This window comes from Thermobia domestica, chromosome 5 (assembly GCF_964235325.1).
Source record: "Thermobia domestica chromosome 5, izTheDome1.hap1.1, whole genome shotgun sequence".
NCBI classification, from domain to species: Eukaryota; Metazoa; Arthropoda; class Insecta; order Zygentoma; family Lepismatidae; genus Thermobia; species Thermobia domestica.
In genome coordinates this window covers 184,459,945-184,476,633 of record NC_137458.1, presented here as the reverse complement: position 1 = coordinate 184,476,633, position 16,689 = coordinate 184,459,945, and the positions used below count along the sequence as shown (strand labels likewise).

Below are 16,689 nucleotides of genomic sequence, written 5' to 3'. Positions count from 1 at the left end.
CTTGTTCTATTTTCTCCCCGCCTACTTTTATATTTGGCACAGACCCCTTCGTTCCAATCACCATGGCTTTTGTCTTTCTAACATTTATTTTCATCCCATATTCTTCAAAATCTTTTTTCATTTTTTCTAAAATTTTATTGATTTTCTTTTCAGATTCTGCAAGAAGCGCCATATCGTCTGCAAATCTTATGCATCTAATCATTCTACCTCCTACCGAAATGCCATGATCATCATATAGGCTCTTTTTCACTATCTCTTCTAGATAGTCATTAAATAGTGTTGGCGAGAGGCAGCATCCTTGTGGAGCTCCCCTTCCAATTGCACTCTCTTCTGTCAGTTCTTCCCCTATCCTAACACTTACTTGTTGGTTCATGTATAAGTTTCTTATGAGTCTTCTATCTTTCCATTCCAACCCTATCTTCGTTAGAACTCCCAACAGCAATTCCCAATTCACGCGGTCAAAAGCCTTTTCTAGATCAATAAATATAACATACATCTCTTTTCCTTTTTCTATAAATCTTTCACCGATCGCCCTCAATAATCCGATTGCATCTCTTGTACCCTTGCCTCTTCTGAACCCGAACTGCTCCTCCTCAACATCTTTATTTGTTCTTTCATATAACCTCCTGTTCAGTATTCGGAGCAGAATTTTAGCTGCATGAGATATGAGACTAATAGTTCTATAATCCTCACATCTCTTTGGGTTCGATTTCTTAGCCATCGGTATCATGATCGTTTTCAGAAAGTCTTTTGGCCTTCTTCTGTTTCATATATTTCATTGCATAGTCGGAACAATTCTTTCTTTCGCTTGTCTCCTATATTTTTAATGAATTCGATTGGTGTGTTATCTATTCCCGTTGCCTTTCCATTCCTAATCTCGGATATAGCCTTTTCAAACTCATCCCGAAGAATACTAAATCCTTTATCATCCTCTCCTACTTCATTTTCTACTTCAACATTTAGGCTACACGGTCTATCCCTACTCTCATACAAGTCTTCAACGTATTCTTTCCACCTTCCTATGACCTCATTTCTCTTGCTGACTACCTTCCCATTCTTATTTTCTACTGCCATCACAATACCCCCTTGTTTCCTCCGAAATTCCATAGATTTCACCTCCTTGTACATTTACTCATATTTCCCAACTCTTTCTAATTCTTTTATGTCCTCGCATTTTCTTTTGTAAAACTCTTCCCTCGCTCTGTCTGTTTCTCTTCGTTACTCATTATTTAACTTTCTGTACATCTTTCTGCCCTGTTCTGTTCAACCTGTTTCCACATCTTCCTCTCTTTTATTTTCTGCAACATCTGCTCTGTAACCCATGGTTTCTTAGCAGTTTTGTGTTCGCTGTAACCTACTGCTTCTTCTGCAGCCTGCTGTAAGCAACGTTTAATATGTTCCACCGAGCGTTACTACCTGCGCCTATTCTTTCCTCGTTTGAACGTTTTTCTTCGAATTTTTCAGCGAAAAGATTTCTTATTTCCTCGTTTTTCAACTTTTCAGTACTCAACACTTTGTTACCTATTTTTCTTCTGCCTACATTTTTCAGTTGAATATCTACTTTGGTCAGCACAAGATTATGAGCAGAGAAAAAATCAGCCCCGGGAAGGGTCTTCGCGTTCGTTAAGCTATTCCGATACCTGTCCTGAATTATAACATAGTCTGTCTGATATCTTCCGCCGTCTATTGGTGATTTCCATGTATATCTTCTTCTCTTGTGCTGATTGAACCAAGTGTTCCCAATTACTAGTGAATTCTGTCTACAGAAATTCACCAGTCCCTCTCCTCTTTCATTTCTTTCGCCTAAACCATATTTGCCTACGATACTACCTTCCTGTTTTTCTCCCACAACTGCATTGAAATCTCCCATTAGAATTATGCATGCACCCTTCTTCTCCCTATCTATAATTTCTTCTATTTTCTCATAATTTTCCTCTACTTCTTCAGTTGCATGCGAAGTCGTCGGTGCATATGTCTGTATCACCACTAGATCCTTCGTTTTCCCTTTAAGTCTTAACATCATAACTCTATCATCAATAAATTCTACTTTCAGCGCTTCTCCTTTAAGCGCTTTCCAAGAATTATTCCTACGCCATTATGACCGCCCTTTTCATTATCTGAATAAAACATTCTATATCCTTCGCTGTTCAATACCCCATTACCTTCCCATCTAACTTCACAAACGCCTACCAAATCTAAATTGTTTTGTTTCATTTCTTCTTTAAGATTTTCTAATTTTCCTCCCTGTAACATAGTACGTACGTTCCATGTCCCTATCCTAAACCTTTTGCTCTTCCTTGTCTTTCTTTCTCTCTGTCTTCCCCCCATTATTACCCTCTCGTCCAATAGTTCTTCCGAAGCCATACTCCTCCCGGAGATCCGAATGGGGTGATATTTTACCTCCGGAACTACATTTTGACCTGCGAAAGACCATTGTTCATATGTTCTATTTTTGCTGCGAGCAAACTACGGAAGATAGAGTGGTGGTTTCCCGTTGCCTTCCACCCTGTAGTATCCCAGCCGTTAAAGTCACTCTGACCATGCCTGGGACTACTGTCGAAGTTGCCGTAACAATCACTATGATTTCCGCCAACGTGGCTACTGGAGAACTGCTGGTTTCTACCACAAATATCTTCGTCTGGCTACTCCATTTAGACCAATTCGGTAGGGGTGGCCCTTCTGGTAGTGAACTACCACCGACACAGCTCTAAATTTCACTGTAGCACGCAATCCTCCCCACCCGACACATAAGTGTCTTCGTAAAGGTGGTGTTTATCGGAGAGGTATATATATTTCAGACTCGGACACCGGACAACACAAACACTGGACGCACACAAGAGCAGGTTGGGTTGGGTGCATGTACACCCCAGACTGTGGAAGACGTCCACGGACCATTCACTTTCTAAAACTCCCACCAACAACCCGCAAGTTTTGTAGATTATTCGCGGCTGAGAGGGCATACGAGAAGATGGGGATGAAGAGTGAGTCATGCATGAAACAATGAACCCGCTCTCTCAGCTCCACCCCGTTCCAGACGATGACAGTCCGCTACATGAAGGCGGACCTGGTGTTTAACCGCGTCCTAACCGCCGGATAATTATAATAGTTTTAGCATTAAGCTGCTACGGTTGCAATTAATTACGCACATAACAGCATTGTGGTAACTGCTGCACTGTCGGAGTTCTGTGCGCTTGTGGATAATTTCAGAACTAAAGCAAGTGAATGGATCAGGCGCAAGTCCTAAACGCACAATACCTGAACGACAGAAGTCCTAAACGGCATAAGACCTCAACGACAGATTTCCTAAATGACACAAGACCTCAACGACAGATACCCTAAACGGCCAAAGACCTAAAATTTATATTTGCCAAGCGTATACTGCCTTTTATCAACTTCTTCGAAAATATATTTATTGACTATTATGATAAATATATTATTCTACTTTATTGTAAATTACTCTTGTTTTATATTTGTTCGCAATTAAATTTTCTCATACTGTTTTTTTTTTTTTTTTTTTTTTTTAACTTTATTTATATTTTCATTTTTATAAATTTCGTCGATATCCTTTCCGCTACTTTAAGAGAATAACTGAGTTATAGTATTTCGTTAGTTTTCAGTTAGTTTAATTTTTACGGGATTTTAGTTGTGTCTCTCTTCATTTGTTTGTTATTTCAAGTACGTTTTTTTAATGCACCAAATAGGAACAGCAAAGAAGACGAGAAGCGGCACGACAATGGCGAGATCAACAAATATTTGAATTAGAAAATTTGTCATCACGAACTACACAACAAGAGGAGCAGCTGCGCGCTTTGCGTTTAGAGCGAGAGTTTCAGAGAAGGGCTGAAGAAGCTGCAAAGCAGGACGATGATGAAGAGGGAGAGGAAGATGACGTAAGATACTATATTTTCATTGCTTTATGTTGCTATAATGGACATCGATAAACACCAAATCTTAAATTCATATGTGAAGTGTAGTACATATTTCTCTCTCTCTCATATCTTTATTAAGAACACAAATTGGAGATTTCGTTAATCTTGTTTGTGATACTTTTCGTTTTATCGTTCATAAAAAAAGTGTGGTTGTATATTCCATATAATTTTCACGGAGATTTTGTAATTCAGTAAATAAGAATTTTGATATTCCATCAGTGTTTATTTTAGTAGACTGAAGTTTTAAACGCACTGAGTTTCTCTGAAGTCTTGTGCTCATGTGGGCAATTATTGCACAATTATTGAGACATGATTGTAACTGTTACATTGTTATAATTTTAAATTTCAATATTTAACAACCAGATATTAATACCAATTACAGTTTGATTCAAATTGACAAAATTAAACATTTTCTTAATTATTATAACTTTCGTTCTGTTGACATTTTTAATGGTAATAAAATATTCCAAAATTTCACTTAATTTCAAATCTCCCTCTCTATTCAATGTGTTATGACGTAATTTTATTTATGTTCTTTTAACAACTTTTTATAGTCATTAATAAATTAAGTTTTACAATTGTACAGGTTTCTGCTGGTAATATATATATATAATCTTAATTGCACGTCTCGTTTATTCAGTGTAGTGTCTAGGTATTTAATCATTCACATGTGAATGTAGCCTAGCATACGCGTACATTGGACAAACTGGCCATACAAGTAAGGTTAGATATGAGGAGAACATAAGATATATATATATATATATATATATATATATATATATATATATATATATATATATATATATATATATACGATTAAATCAACCAAAGGAGTCAGCACTATCGCATTATGCATTAGAATAAAACCATAAAATTTTGTTTGAAAAATTCGACGGTTGTATATAAACCGTCATGGATATAAGACATTGGTAAGAGAATGCAAATAAAATTACTCTATAACACATTGAATAGAGAGGAAGGGTGCAATTAAGTGAAATTTTGGAATACTTTTTTTTTATATATATGCCATGAAGAGAGGTGAAGAAAACGAAAGCAGTATTAATTATGAAAACGTTGAATATTATCAATTTGAATCGAACTGTAATTAATAACAATATATGATTTTTAAGTATTGAAACATAAGCAATTCAAGTGATATCACAATAATTGTACAATAATTCTCCATATTAGTACAGTTCTTAAGATGAAGACAGTCAGTGTATTTGAAACTTCAGTCTACTAAAATAAACAAAGATGGAATATAAAGAGTATTATTTGTTGAAGGTGTAGTTGTGTTTATCCACACATTCAAAATTAACATAAAATATTAATCTATATGTATCAGTATCTGATACTAAAAATTTTCTAATTAGTTTCAGTATGCGTTATATTTGTTTATATTTTTGTGTCAATTGATCAGCCTGCTGAAAAGTATTACCTGCGAATTTGGGAGGTGAGTTCATATACCAAATAAAAGAATTTTTTTTCTAATAAACTTCGATCGAAATACTCCCCATTTCAGAGTCATAAGCTAGGGAAAGTGCAAAAGAATGGTTCTGAAATTGCTCTCAGAAAGGAAAAAGGAGAACCAACACTGTTAACGTTTATAACGTGAGCTCTATGGATGTGCTATGTTTTAGAATCCTACATTATGCGCGCAGAAGCAGTTCAGAGAGTATGGTTTTATGTCTTTGTTTCTAATCAGAGGAGGGGGGAGCTATGGCAGAAGTTGCCCATACACACTCCAAAGCAAGAAAGCTGGCTACCCCACTGGTCTCCATTCTCAGTAGTAGTCACTAGTGGTGATATTCATACTAACTAAACTATTGAAAACCGTAGTACCGGTCAATAGAAACTCTGTACTATTGAACTTTCAGAACTAGACTTAGTACAATAGCAACTACGGATAGTCCCAGAATTTGAGTCAGTCTCGCTCTCTCTCTCACACACACACACACACACACACACACACTATATATATATATATATATATATATATATATATATACAGGGTGGTAGGTAACTGCACCGACAAACTTTGGGAGGCGATTCCTTATATGAAATCAAAGAAAAAAGTTCTAATAAACATGGGCCGAAAAATTCCTCCTTTCAGAGTTATGATCTATTGAAAATTCGAAAAATCATTTTTCAAAACTCCCTAACTTAGAAACTATAGGACCTATCCGAAGCGGTTTAAGGAATTACACAGGAACTAGTATGTTCTCTATCTAAATATTCATGTTTTACCATCTTCCGTTATCGGTTAAAGGAACTGTGAAAAGGAAGTTGAAGTATAGGGATACTCCTTTAAGTACTAATGGTGCGTTCGTTTCGCTGCTACCGGTGATTTCCGAAACACGGATATTTAGATAGAGCGTATACCAGTTCCTGTATAATTCCTTAAACCGCTTGAGATAGGCCCTATAGTTTCTAAGGCAGGATGTTTTGAAACGTGATATTTCGAATTTTCGGTAGTTCATAACTCCGCAAGGAAACGTTTTTCGACCCCTGTTTATTAGAACTTTTTTCTTTCATCTCGTATAAGGAACCGCCTCCAAAAGTTTGTCGGTGGAGTTACCTACCACCCTATATATATATATATATATATATATATATATATATATATATATATATATATATATATATATATATATAAATCGAAACGGTCCAGTATCTCGCGAAGTATAAAAATAAGCAAAACAAAGATAACACGAGTTAAATATTTTTGAAAAAGCTATTCGATGATACCAAATGCAACCCTCTATCCCAACCCCCTTCGGGGGTACGGGGGTCAACTTAAAAATTTTAAATGGGGGTCCCTATTTCTTTTTGGCCAAGGATGTTATAAAATAGAGGATCTGCCCGTACGTATCTTCATCATATGAACTCAACGAAGCCAAAAAAACAACCGAGCATCGTCTGAGCCCGCACGTCTGATTGGCTACTTTCGTTTCCGCCATAATTGTTGGCTCAAAACATTGCGATCTTAGTGGCGCGGAGTGGGCAGAGTAAGTATGGCGATGCTGTAACTTATAGCTTCATGATTTTGTTGTATGGAAAGATCTATTTTCTAACATCATTGGATTTGGCCCAAAATTGAAAACAGTGTCTTAGCAGATGGCGCACGAATCGACAGACCAAAAAAGCGGTGCACCAAAACGTTACGAAAATGCTAGTTGTCAGTCGCGTGCTCTGTGACCGTACGGTTAGCGTATTGGACTGCGGAGTCAGATTCTGAGTTCGATCCCCGTTCAAGGCATGTTCTTTTTTTTATTTCCCCCAATAAAATTCATACGTTTTAACTTCAATTAGTGCTAATTTGAAGTTGCATAGAAGACAAATTTCGATAATTGTTTTGCAAACTAGCTTTATGAAGTAGTTCTTAGTAAAACGGTTATTGGGGTCAGAGTTCATAGGGTTATTTACAACAAAAATAAACCATTTTTGTCGCCATTTGTATTTTCTTATTTTTATCGAAGTTAAAACGTATGAATTCATTATTTGGGTACAAAAAATTCACATAAAAATGTTACTTTGAGCAGGAATCAAGCTGACGACCTCTGATTCCGCAATCCAGTACGCTAACCGTATGGCCACAGAGTATAATACTGAGAGGTGTGAAAACCACACCTTTCCCAAGTGTAATTTGAAAGTAATATGCAAATTTATTTTTTTACAAATGCAAATATCTTACCTATTTGCATATTAATATTTTGATTTTGCATTTGACGTATTGATATTTATTTTATTTCATTTAGAATTAAGTATATGAATTTCCAAATGCTCTTGGAATTTCCGTAGTTGTAAATATATTACCCTTACGCGCCATCATTCTATCTGAAGTAAGTGTAAAATTTCATCTCATGAAGTAATTACTTTGGCATCTGGAGAGCTCCTTCGTGGCTAAGCGGTTAGCATGCGCGCCTTTGGCGCGGGAGACCCGGGTTCGATTCCCGGCGGGAGCTCATGTGGTTCGGATTCCACGTTAATCAGTAGGTCCATGTCTCATATAGCCTCGCTGCTGAACGGGACGTAAAACTCAAAAATCAATCAATCAAACTTTGGCACCTGGGAGAACTGTTGTGCTTCTCAAGTGAGAGTGGACGATGCCACCCAACCGAAAAAGAATTCAACCGAAGACTTTCAAGTGATAACAGGTGTATTTAGATATGTTAGTCCATATCAGTATTTTCAAATGTTTTCTATGATATTTTTATTTTTTTATCAATCATATAACTAAATATAATCGAAAAATTCAGTGCCTAGTTCAAATTTAAAAAAAATAACCGGACATCTAGAAACAATGAATTTTTTTCAGATAGAAGTGAGTATATTGAAATATATATATATAAATTAGTATAGAGCTTTAGTATATGGAGTGACTTACTTAGAAGTGATATTCTAACATTGCAAGGAAGAAAAGTCTAAAGTTTTCCACAAGATTCTTTTTTAAGAAAGCATGAAAAAAACCAACGGAGAGACAGCGTCCCTTTAAGAACTTGGATATCTGGAATGGAGTCGCGGGGGAGAGAGAAAAGGACAGTTTGAAAGAAACGACTGGAAGGAGAAAGGAGTGTCAGTTGGTGTGTTTTTGTTTCAAGTGTGAAGAGGGAGGTCTCCTCACAGACAAAACTGACCAGAAGGCTATAGTGAAAAATAATGGGCAATGCAACTTTGGTAGACTGGTGCTGATGCCTGTGTTTTCGGTGACAAAGTTTGTGCTTTTATTAAAAAATAAAAATTAAAAAAAGCTATGAATATTTCAGGACATGAAAAATGTGTAATTAGTCATTACAATAAAAAGAACAGTGTTACTAGTCTCAGCGCATCAGTTACTATTTCTCCAGAAACTAGACTCATCGGAGACTTATTATTTCTAAGTAAAATAGAAAGTCTAACATACAATATTATCTATATCCCGTGAAGATGTACTTTATTTGTTCAGCAGTACCAGAGTGTGAAAGCATAGTCTATGCTACTCGGGCAAAATAAGTGTTATGTTAGTGAAGATCATGTGAGATAAAATCGAAAATAGGAGTGTTTAGCTGGACAGATATTTTACTCCATAAACCCTTCAGTTTATAGAAACTTCCATTTGTATTTCTTTAAGACACTTCAAGAAAGATTATGTCCAACAGTTCAATTTACACTGCGCACGAACAGTATTTTTTTTTTTCTGTATGATTACAAGTGAATAATCAACATTAGTTTCCATATAGAAGAAATTTTTGGGGCATTTTAATCACATTGGTTTATAAACAAGAATAAAAGTGATATTGTACTCATTCCCAGGAAAAGAGGATTACTATTATTATAATTTCTTTTTCTTGAGTCCTTTTTCATTAGGCTGTGTGGGAAGTACAGATTTTAAACCTGTATTGTCTCTTTCAGGATGGGAGGTGTGATTTTCTTCCGGAATTAAAGTAATTAATAATATAAAATTGTCTGATGGTGGAAGACATCTAAATATATACAGACTGTTCCATAATTCGTGTTATTTTCTACAGCGCTGGGAGAAGATGAAGTTTATACACTATTAATGTAAAATTTGGCACTCTTATTGAGAAATATCTGAATTTTTCGAATTTCTAAAGAAAATAAGAGAAAATTGCTGTTTAGCCCCCCTTTTAGGGGTGTAAACACGAAAGTTCATTTTCCTTATGGGAGATTCAATGTTAAATTTTAGAAGCAGTTTTCTCCAATAATTATTCGTGAAGATTTTGGAGCAAATGAGTTGTATTTGTTACAAAATGCAAAAACACTCATTCACAAAGCTAGTAAAGCCGTCTCAAACATTATTTTGCGAAGGTCCCCCTTTTGGGGGGCAAGGGGCGTAAAAAGGTGGTGGGAGATATGTTACCAAAATCCCAAAATGTATTTTCGGAGTGCCAGTAAGCGTGAGATTAATCACAAATGTCACAGAATTAATGCTCCAATGTCCTTACATGTAAGAGTAACTGATAATGGGGCTACATCCCCCTTTCAAAAAAAAAAAAAAAAAAAATCCTTAGTAGAGACGTACGAGAAGAAGGTATTTTTGTTAATTAATGTGAAATTTGGCGTCATTGTATCAAATGAGTATGCGTTTTTCAAATCTGGAATGTTATTTTGATAACGCACCGTCTTAGGGGGCACAGGGGGCGAAACATAAAATGATGGATGTTTATAAAAATTCCAAATGTTATTCTGGAAATGCCAGTGAGCATCTGATTAATCATAAATTTCGCAGAATTAATATTCCAATGTTTTTTGCATGTGCCAGTGATTGATATGGGGCTACAGCCCCCTTCCAAAAAGTCACATAAAAATTAGCCATAAATATTTTAGCAGGGACATCCGAGAAACCATTATTTCTTGTCAAATTAATGTAAAATAATTTGTTATTTTAGTAAAAAGGTACGCGTTTTTGAAATATAGAATGTTATTTTGGTGACACCGGATTAGGAGGGCACAGGGCGCGCAGCATAAGCATTTGAATATTTATTTAAAAAAACAAAATTTTATTCTGGCAGTGTGAATGAGTATCAGATTAATCACAAATGACACAGAATTAAGATTCCGATGCTCCTTGCATGTGCCAGTGATTGATGTGGGGCTACAGCCCCCCCTTCCACAAATCACGATAAATATCCTTAACAGGGACACACCGGAAGAAGCTATTTTTTTTAAATCAAGTAATGTGAAATTTGGCGCTGGCGTTCTTTTTTTTTAATTCGGTGTAATTTTGATAACGCACCACCTTTAGCGGCAAAGGGGGCGAAGCATAAGATTGTGGATCTTTATGAAAATTCCAAATTTTATTTTGAAAATGCTAATGAGCGTGAGATTAGTCACAAATGTCACAGAATTAATATTCCGATGCTCTTTGCATGTCCCAGTGACTTATATGAGTTACAGCCCCCTTCCAAAAATTACAAAAATTCACAATAAATGTGTCATAATTAATATGTAAGTTATCATTATTGCAAAACAAAAAAAAAAATATATACAATAAACCTGGAAATTACTGTAAATGAATAACTTCTGTCAGTGTAACTGATTATTCATATAGCTTTGTTGTTATGGTGTCACTGGAATATAATCAAAAAATTTTATATTTTTAAAAATCAATTAGGGCTCTTTTTATAGCAGAAAATCTCACACACAAATCACCTACGTATTTTCTACACACTTAAGCACAACCATCTCGAAACAGAACACAAAATGACAATGGAAAACGTAGCAGGAAAAAAAAAAAACCTTAATGAAAAGTAAGATCTTAAAAATTAAAAGTGAGCTTTAAGTTTCAATATGTTTTGCTTTATTCGTAAAAAGGAAAAGCATGAATTTTCATTACTTCTTACACAATAACCGTATTATCCAACTTTCCATATAACAACTTACTCGTATGTACTGCAGACGTAATACACACGGACACACGGTTGTAATAAAAACAAATGTTTCCCGGGGAATAAGAATCATTTGCTGGAAATTATTCTTTGTTGAAAACAACTCTTTTTGGCTCTACTATCACTAATTGTTTAAGAAGATCATTAACCTAAGTGTAAAACCCATAAAATCAACTTCCTTTTATTCGGCATGCCCTCCTGAACGAGCAAGACATAAATTAATGCGATTTACTAAAGAAACTATAAACACCTTCTCCAACATATCTGGAGTGATCATCTCTATACTGTGGACAATACTCTGTTTCAAGTCCTCTACACTGTTACATGATTTTTGGTAGACAATTTGTTGTAGGAATCCCCACAAGAAAAAATCGCATGGTGTAAGATCCGGACTTCTTGGTGGCCATTCGACACTTGACCCCATAGAAATAATCCGTTTCTCAAATTTCTCTCTCCAAAGATTTATAGTCGTATTTGAGCGATGCGCTGGCGCTCCATCTTGCATAAACCATAACACTGCTCTACAATGATTTTGCTGTTTGGAAACTATTAAGGTTTTCTTAATGTTTTTGACCTGAGAAATACAAAAATGTAGTTAGTTTTGCCCTATCACGTATAGTTTTCTTAAAATAGAGGGGAGAGGAAAATAGCCGTATATATGAATATTTCGGAAGAAGCACTGATTATAATTACAAATATCAAAAGATACTTTCTATGGCATATCCTTCTGATTATCTTTGAATTTGTAATAAAAGACGTGCGGTTACTTATTCTGCTAACATTGAAAAAATATGTACTGTATCTGGTAGCACTGAATATCACAACGCGTTATACGCTGGGAACGCAATAACAGCGTTGGGTAGGCTGTGATTGCGAGAAACTATAATGCAGAGGAATGGAGACTTTTCATTGATTCCAACAAGAGAAGTTTTACTATCACAGAAGGGTGCAAAAGACCTCGGTGTCGACGCGCCCAACTGAACCCTTTCAATAAAGCTTAATATCCATGTTTTAGAATCCTCTGTGGTTATGGCCCAATAAATTCTCAATCAGTTAAGAACACCGAATGTTCATCATTTCAGAAGCAGAACCTCTAATGAAATGTATTCTACTTAAAAGCTACTTATTCTTGATTGAATTATCTTGCTCTTCTGTTGTTACACGTTTCCTCCCTTCTAGCAGTTTCCCCAGTTTCTCGGTACCGCTTCACCCACCGTTGTACTCTTCTTGGGTTGACCCCAAAACTTACTGCTGTTTGAGACGCTGTACCCTACATTAACAAGGACAAGAATCGCCTTTGCCGTGAACTCGCCGTATATGTTTTGTTTTCCAAACGTTATTCGTATGGGAGGCATAGACAGAAATGAATTATTTTATTTTCAGTTAGTAGTATGTACTTGCAACAGTGAAGGTGTATGAGATGGGTCGTGACGTGTGAAATTTTACTTTGGGGTTCGTACGGAAAAAGACCATCAGCTTTCTTCTTCGCAGATATTGACAGAAGAGTACGTATGAATATACTGTATATCATGAGGGGATTAAGTATAATCATTCTAAAATGAGTAACTTTTAAGTAGAATACGTTTCACTAGAGGTTCTGCTTTTGTGATGATGAACATTCAATGTTCTTAAGTCATAGAGTATATTAAAAAAATAAAAAATAAAAATAAATAATAAATGTATTTGGAAAAAGAAAAGAAATAAAAATAAAAAAGAAAGAAACCAATTAAACATGAAAGCATTCTTTACAAGTTAAGAAACTGTTCATTGTGTATGAAGACATTTCACATTCAATCCATGTATTGGCAACAACGAAAGTAAATTATTTGTGTGTACAAATGATTTCCCACGACAAGGCAAAAGAAATATCCAATAATTCACAGTTTGTGTGTTGATAGATCAGGATAGCGAAGGGGTTTAAGGCATAATGCTTGTTATCTCACGACGTAAGTTCGAGTACCATCTAGGTAGAAATTTTCTTTTTTTTCATATAATGGCTCTATTTTCTATGACTTACGAAATATTTATCGACAAACGCAAAATCAGCTAAACTATCGGAGGTGATAAAATACGTAGGTAAAACGAAAACACGTGGTTGCTTCATAGTGGTTTAGTCAGTCTTGAACTAAAGTAGTTTTTAAAAACAACACTTTCCATTGTTTAATGTGAACATCAGTTATACATTCGACTGAAGCAGAGTGTGGGCAATTACTGTTATTTAAAAAAATGTTCTTTATGCTTTCAGAAACATCATTTTGTAGATTAGAAACATATTTGTTAATTTCTTCATATAAACCATGTACTAAATTTAATGTCTTTCGCTGCTGCCGCTCATAGAATTCAAATAATAAGAATAAGAATAATCCCGTTTCTGCCTTAAAGCAAAATTTCTGTAATTGTCAATGAATAGCTACATTCAAAGTGTGAGAAATGCGATATGCGTCAGGAATTCACTACTTGTTCATTTAATTAAATGTTTTCGACGGTTACTGATACTTTTCCTAAGGCAAAGTTCGTAATTGAATAGTGTTGCCACGACACGAGACGAGACGACATTGTAGGCTATCTCGTCTGGTGTTGTGCAAACTGGCGTCTCGTATTGAGCATTTAATGCCTGTCTCGTCTCTAAGCTTCCGCTCGTTATAGAGACGATATACGAGAAATATATTATCTTGTGGCATCACTAGTGTTGCTACGAGACGAGATAGTTTAAAATCTCGACCTGTCTCTTGAAAATGCTGTCTCATTTCAAAAATTATGATTGTCTCGTCTCGAAGTGTTACTACTTAATTAAATGCATTATAGTACTTTCACCTCAATAAATGTTTACAGAAGAAATTAAACATTTAATAGGGAATTCTGTTATGAAACACGTAGATAGAGAGGATAGTTCTACAATGCATTTAATTAACTAGTGATGCCACGAGACGAAACAATCATGTAATTTTCAGGACGATAAGTAATGTGAAAATTGATTATAAAATTTCCTAAATTACTGGTTACAAGAAACAGAATTTTCTGGAAAGCTTTCTTCATGCGCTAATGAACATACAGAAAATAATTACGAAACCTGTGCAAACAAAAATAAAGAACAGTAATACAGGTGAAGAATGGCGCTTTTCTTTCTTTGATATCGTGATGAGTGTCCAAGATATCGTGATGAGTTTCCAACATATGTAGTAGTTTTTTTTTCACATCCAAAAAACAATTATATATATGTAAAAAAAAAATTAAAAAATCTGTAAACTGTGCTCGAACCGCCTTCACTCACATCTATTAATTGATTTCACGTTCTCGCGCTAACCAACTATGCTACTGACTTCTTACAAATTATAGGTTTCTTCTATTACAAAACATGAATTTGCTTACGATCGTGTTCCAATTCGTCTCTTTTGATAGATAATTTCCACTGTTTTCTGATTTATATGGAGTCTGCATGTTATATCTGAATTTCTTATCTCTGCATGGATATAAGAAATGTTAGAAATATTGGATTAAATGTTTTGTTTGTTGATATGGATCCACATTGTTCTTACCGTCTACGTTGAACTACAAAATTTCCTAGAAAAATACCATTTTCAACAGAGTTGGTAATTTTCGTGTTTTCGGCCAAATTAAGGCTTTTGGCTTCTAATTTCTTTATTTTAAAATGATATTGAACTCAGTAAAAACATATTTGTCATTAACCTTTCCTGCTGTGGAAATCTTACAAATTTTGGAACATAAAAAGAAAACGCAAATATTTTCAAAAGCGTCGGATTAAAGAGATGTGTCATTTATTTTGCCCACACTTGTGTCTAATATCGTTAGGATCGTTAAGTCTAAGAGGCTCAGGAAACGCTTCCGAAATTTGAACTGGAAACTTAATCGGAAAAGGACCATTATGAAGACTAGATACAGATGGAAAAACAATATTAAGATTTATTTATCAGAAATTCAAATAACAAAATAAAAACTGGATCCAGTTGGCTAAGGACGGAAGTCAGTGGAGAGCTTTTGTGAATGTTGCATTGAACCTCCGATTCCATAGACCATAGACTTTGTTGCCTTTCAAAATATCTCAAACACACATGTATGATTTTCTTACGATAATCCTTGGATATGGCACACATTAGTGAAGAAGTCAGTGTTATTCATACATTCACAGTGTTTGTTATACCATGAAGTTTTTCATGCACAGAACACTAATTTGAACAGTTCGGTTGGTTTTAAAGAAATCACGCGAACTAGAAATTAATTCTCAATCATCCATTTCTATAATATTAGGTCCACCATATTCCCCATCTAATGTGTCACTTGCAAATAGATTCTGTATGAGTTATGTGAAGCCGCATCGCTGGTCGAAGGAACCACAGGAAGATTAAAAGCTTGAAATTTTTGCTGTTTCGCAATGAAATTACTGTACCTATAACACAGCAAGTCACAAAGGTTCTCACTCTTTTTGCATTCATACAAGTGAAGTAGAAATTATACTTCTTCTGAAGCAGTTTAATATTTCAAAGCCGAAGGCAAATTGAAACCCATTGCTGTTGACTTAAGTTCAGAATCTTTCTGAAAAGCGTTGAAAGCTTTTATTTTGCTTTGGTTATAGTGATCAGAAGATCTGCCACACCCAGAAAAAGCATGAGCAAAAACAATATCACAAACCTCACCCAGAAGAATCTTTTAATCTGGAATGTGGAACATTGTCTCCTTTCCATACTTTGATCTGTAGAAATATATTTTGTCAGACAGAAGCAGACTTTGCAGTGAGAAAAACAAGCAAATCAATACCCTGATCAACCACAACAATATTATACTTTTTTAATGACTACTGAGAGATTGTGCTATCTGGATCAAATTCAGCTTGATAAATATTTGTTTGATTCTCGAATGTTACTTAATAGAATATCTGTGAATTGTCTCTTGTTGCTATTGTACGCAAAAAATCAGCGTGTATAGTTGTTGGTGAAGAGTTTGAATGTATATGTATGTTAGTAGATGTTCTCTTAGCAGTCCTCCTTTGCTGTGCACTACTCTTTATGATAGAATTGGTTGGATTGAAATTTAGCGTTCCTCTCAGCAGTGAGACTGTATGAAGCCTGAACCCACTGCTTAACGTGCGATTCGAAACCGGTCTCCCGCGCCGAGAACGTGTACGCTAACCGTGAGGAAGTTCAGGGTCTATTTTAGCATGACATCTTGCTTCTTGTTTTAGTGATGTACGTGGTGCATCAAGTTTAAAATATTTTCTTTCTTTTTCTGATTGTATTTTATTTTGGAAATTACTTACTTTACAGGGTACCCACATTCTAGAAAATCAGGGAATATCAGAGGAATGAAAACATGTCACGGAAAGTCAGGGAAATCATGCATTTTGCGTAAAATGTCAT

The 16,689-nt window shown here is 35.3% G+C and overlaps 1 protein-coding gene across 2 annotated transcripts in view; it reads left to right on the top strand.

Annotated features, from left to right (window-relative positions):
- LOC145686316 (uncharacterized) overlaps window positions 1–16,689 on the top strand; it is a 245,840-nt gene that overhangs the window by 128,598 nt on the left and 100,553 nt on the right. Inside the window, exon 8 of one of the 2 annotated variants that reach the window (XM_081759514.1) lies at window positions 3,702–3,890. The exons of the other annotated variant lie outside the window; for it this stretch is intronic. Coding sequence (XP_081615640.1) covers window positions 3,702–3,890 — 189 coding nt within the window. The remainder of the gene's footprint in view (window positions 1–3,701; window positions 3,891–16,689) is intronic. 2 annotated transcript variants of the gene reach the window in all.